The sequence below is a fragment of the Montipora foliosa genome, chromosome 7 (assembly GCF_036669935.1).
Source record: "Montipora foliosa isolate CH-2021 chromosome 7, ASM3666993v2, whole genome shotgun sequence".
Taxonomy (NCBI): Eukaryota; Metazoa; Cnidaria; class Anthozoa; order Scleractinia; family Acroporidae; genus Montipora; species Montipora foliosa.
The window spans coordinates 2,876,429-2,881,428 of NC_090875.1; the positions used below are offsets into that span (position 1 = coordinate 2,876,429).

Consider the following 5,000-nt stretch of genomic DNA (forward strand, 5'->3'; position numbering starts at 1 on the left):
GTCTTCACCTTGACGGAACGTACAAGTCCATCGTTGCGACTGGCATGCACCTCCAGGATCCGACCGAGTGGCCAGGAGTTGCGGGGCTTGTTTTCATCCAATATCAGAACAAGATCGTCCTCTGCAAAGTTTCTCTGCTGTTTGGTCCATTTCTGTCTCTGCTGCAGCGACGGGAGGTATTCACGAACCCATCGTTTCCAGAATATGTCTGCCAAGTACTGTACTTGACGCCATCTGCGAGTGTAGTAGTTATCATGTTTCGTGAAGTGCCCGGGCGGGACTACAGGACCTGTCCTCAGTAGTAGCAGGTGGTTTGGTGTCAGTGGTTCTAGGTCACGTGGGTCGTCTGACAGCTTTGTGATCGGTCGTCCGTTGATTATAGCCTCCACTTCACACAGCAGGGTGTTGAGGCCCTCGTTGTCCAGCACTTGCTCTTTCATAAGCGCTTTCATGACCTTGCGAACCGTTCGTATACATCGCTCCCATACTCCGCCGTGGTGGGAGCCAGCAGGTGGGTTGAACGTCCACTTGACATTCCGTTGGAGGAGAAATTCGTGAATTTGTGAGTGGTTCCAATCGTTGACTGCCTCTCGTAGTTCGCGTTCTCCCTTCACGAAGTTTCCGCCGTTGTCTGAGCGCATCTCTTCTGGTGGACCTCTTCTTGCGATAAATCTGCGCAGGGCATTGATAAAAGACTCTGTGTCCAGTGATGATGCCACCTCTATATGGACTGCGCGGAGTGTGAGACACGTGAATATCACGCCATAACGCTTGACCTTAGTCCTTCCGCGTCGGACTTCGAACGGTCCAAAGCAGTCAACCCCTGTATAGGTGAATGGCGGTTTCGAGGGAGTTACTCTGTCCTCGGGTAGGTTTGCCATTTTTTGTTGGGCCAGTGGTGCCTGACGTTTACGGCAGCTGAAGCAGTCGTTGAGAACGTTTCGCACGGTAGATCTTCCGTTTATTATCCAGTATCTCTCTCTTGTGAGCGACAGTGTGTATTCTAGGCCCGAATGCCCAGAAATGAGATGGTAGTACTGAATAATGAGCTTGACCACGTGATGCTTCTTTGGAAGGACCACTGGATGCATTGCATCGGTGTTGATTGGCGCTCGCTGAAGACGACCACCAACTCGGATGAGACCTCGCATCAAGATCGGGTCAAGGTTGAATATGTTGCTGGATTTCTTTAGCCCGTTCTTTCTTGTCGGGGTTCCCTGTGGTTTTACTCGTTTGAGAATATCTTGCTCTTCCTTGAAGCATTGGCTCTGAACGTACTTGATGATTTCAAATTCGGCGTTGTTCAGTTCTGCTATGGTGATGGGCGTGGCAGTGCTGGTTGACTGAATGCTGACCGGCTCTCCTGCCTTTCGTTTCTTGCTCAAACAAGAGAAGTTTGACTTGAAGCGCAGCATCCATGCTACGAATTTCTTGAGATGGACCCAAGATGAGAACCGTTCGAACATTTCTGAGGTGTGATCTCGAGCAGTAACTTGACTCAAATACGTAACTGAGTCTTTCTTGACTTCTGGGTCGTCATCGGGAATGGTAGTGTTCATATCAGCAGGTCTTTTTGGCCATGTGTCGCTGGGCTGACTAAGGAACTCTGGACCATGCAGCCAGCGTTGAAGAGAGTCTGCTGACACGCCTCTTGAAGCATCGTCGGCTGGATTGAGTTGGGTGTTGACGTATCTCCACTGAGATGGAGAAGACGCGTCGTGTATCGTCGCGACCCGATTGGCGACGAAAGTTTGAAATCGCTTGTCCTGATTTTCCAGGTAACGCAGGACACAGGTGCTGTCTGTCCAGAAGAATGATTGATTGATTGGTAGACTTAATTCCCCTCGAGACATTTTCTTTAGTCTTGTTGCAACGACGGCTGCTGATAACTCCATTCGGGGAACTGTAACTGGTTTGATTGGCGCAAGTCTGGCCTTTCCCATAACGAACGAGCATTTGACGTTTCCACCTGCATCCGTGATTCTGAGGTAGGTAGCTGCTCCGTATCCCTGTTTTGATGCATCAGAAAAGTGGTGCAGCTGGCATGAGGCGATCCCACCGAGTTCTGGAGACTTGAAACAGCGGTCAACTGTGAGCTGCTCTAGCTTGGGTAGCTCCCGCAGCCATGCCTCCCAGCGATGAATAAATTCGTCTGGAATCTTGTCATCCCAGCCGTACTGATTACGGCATAGGTCTTGCAGGATAAGTTTCGCTTTCAGAATGAATGGAGCGACGAATCCCAGGGGGTCGTACACTGAGCTGACGATGGATAGTATGCCTCTCCTGGTGGCAGGTCTGTCTTTAACTACGATGCTGAAACCAAACGTGTCGGATGACACGTTCCATTGCACTCCTAACGCTCTTTCAACTGGCAGCTTGTCGAAATCTAACCCTTTAACTTGTGCAGCTCTTTCAGACTCCGGCAAGGACTCGAGTACTCTTTTCGAGTTCGACAACCATTTGGTAAGCTTGAATCCGCCTCTTGTAAGGAGCTCTCGCAACTGGTCTGCGAGGGTTACAGCTGCGTCTTCAGTGGGAACTGACTTTAAGCAGTCATCAACATAGAAGTTTCGTTCCACGGTCTGAATGGTTTCAGGGTTGAAGTCAGCCTCGTTGTCTTGGGCTGTTTTCTTGAGTGCGAAGTTCGCGCAGCTGGGAGATGATGTTCCTCCAAACAAGTGGACTCTCATTTCATATTCTTCGGGTTCGCTGTCCAGGTTACCGTCGGGCCACCACAGGAACCTTAGGGCGTCACAATCGCTCGGGCGAACTCTAACTTGGTGGAACATCGCCTCGATGTCCGACATTAAGGCGATGCGTTCTTCTCTGAATCTCGAGAGGACACCAACGAGCGAATTGGTTAGGTCCGGCCCCTGTAGCAGCTGGTCGTTTAAGGAGGTCCCATGGCATTTTGCTGAGCAGTCGAACACCACCCTGATTTTTCCTGGCTTTTGGGGATTAAACACTGGGTGATGTGGGAGGTACCAGTGGGTTTTTAAAGGTCCCAGTTCCTGGCTTGTTACTTTCCTGGCGTAGTCTTTGGACAGAAGGTCGTCCATGAACGTCTTGTACTTTTGATAGACCATTGGTTCCTTTAGCAGGCGTTTCTTCAGGTGATTAAGTCGACGTTCTGCCAAAGGTCTGTTGTTTGGAAGGCGTGGTGGGAAAGACTTCCATGGTAGGGCCATTTCATAATGGCCGTTGACTAACTTCACCGTTTCCTCCATGGTATGTAAAGCTTTGCGGTCGTTAAGCGACATTGACGTTTTTGTTTCGTACAGGGAGTCGTTGAATTCTTGATTGCAAAACTCCTTAAACCGTTCTTCAAGGGTTTTGTTTGCTTGTAGAAAGTTCACAGTAGACACTTGGGTGGTTGTCGGTCTTCCCAATGGACCATTGAACACCCAGCCTAAGACTGTTCGGGTAGCGAAGGGACCACCGTCCTTGCTTTGTCGGATTTCTCTGGGTTGAAAGGCTTCTGGTACGTCACTACCGATTAACAGACCGATCTCGGCGTCTATGTGTGCGACATCGATTCCCTTTAGATACGGCCAGCGGTCAATATCCTCTTGTTTGGCGATGGCCTCTGAAGGGATTGGCAGACTTGGTCTAGAGTAGACCTTCGGGAGCTGAACCGCAAGGCTATCACTTAGATGGAAGGCTTCCAGACTGACCAGGGAGCATTCGATTGGGTCATTTTCGCCCTCCAACGTTGTAAGCGAGAGCGTTGTCTTGGCTCCCTCGAGGTTGAGCTTTCTCAGAAGGCCTTCGGTGCAAAAGGACGTGTTTGACCCAGAATCAAGGAACGCGTACGTCTGAACCATCTTATCTTTGCCCTTGGCTTTAACCCGGACTGGGACGATTGCGAGCCCAGTGACGGAAGAACTTGAAGTTGAATAAGTGTTCCGGACGTAGCCATTGCTAGCTGGACTGGGAGTGGCAGGCGTTGGCTCAGCAGTTTCGCCCTGGTCCCCGTTTGGACTATCTGCTACAGTTAATGTCGTGGAGGCGTTCGTGCTGTCTTTTGGATGGAGGAAGGTAGAATGCTTTCCACTGCATCCTTGAACTCTACAGAAACTCTCCTTTGGGCAGTCCCTAACGAAATGGCCAGGATGAAGGCAGTTACTGCAGAGTTTCTTTTGGTCTATAAACCTCTTCCTCTCATCAAGCGACTGCTTTCGGAACTTGTCGCAGCGTGAAAGCCAGTGATTTGAAGGGCAGAGCAGACACTTGGGCTTAGGCTTCTCAATAGGTGCCTTTGAAAGTGTCACTTCCCCATGGGTCGAGAAACCACCCGACTTTGGCGGTTTCCTCTGGGGTTTGCCACTCGGAGGCCGCACCTTGTTCTCGTTGAAGATCTTGCCGAATACTGGATGAGTGGCGGCTCTGGCTCTTGCTGTCACGAACTCCATAATGTCCTTAACAGTCACATCCCTTTCTTCTTTCTCGACAATGCGGTCAACGGTATCGCGCCATTTCAAACGAATGCCGTACGGAAGTCTGTCGATGATCTTTTTCAGGTTATCTGGGTTATCCAGCTTGTTGAGGTACCCGATTTGTCTGAGGGTATTAACACAGCTTGTTAATTGGATTGAGAACTGCTGGAGCGCTTGGCCATCCTCGGCTTTGATGACTGGACCTCCGATAAGTCTCTGCACGTGCGCCGCGGCTATTTTGTAGTTTTGGCCATAGCGATTTCGGAGCAATCGTTTTGCTTCGAGGTATCCTTCCTCTTCTCGCATTGATAGACAGCTCTTCATCAGTTCTTTCACAGGTCCAGACGTGTACTGTACCAGATAGTACAGACGGGAGCTGGGACTTGGAGTTTTTCTTTCGACGAGATTCTCGAAGGAACGCACGAAATCGCAATAGTCGATCGGATCTCCACTGAAGACCTGCATATCCGGTTGGGGTAACGTAAGGGACATCACGCCTAGTTGTTGCTGCTGTACGAGCTGCTGCATAGCGCGATTTTGCTGTTCTTGACTTTCCAAGAGGCG

The 5,000-nt window shown here is 50.2% G+C and overlaps 1 protein-coding gene across 1 annotated transcript in view; it reads right to left on the reverse strand.

The window, feature by feature from the left end:
• LOC138009647 (uncharacterized) overlaps positions 1-5,000 on the reverse strand; it is a 5,946-nt gene that overhangs the window by 79 nt on the left and 867 nt on the right. The window contains exon 1 of the mRNA XM_068856693.1: positions 1-5,000. This exon is cut by the window's left edge and continues 79 nt beyond it; it is cut by the window's right edge and continues 867 nt beyond it. Within this exon, the coding sequence (XP_068712794.1) occupies positions 1-5,000 (5,000 nt within the window).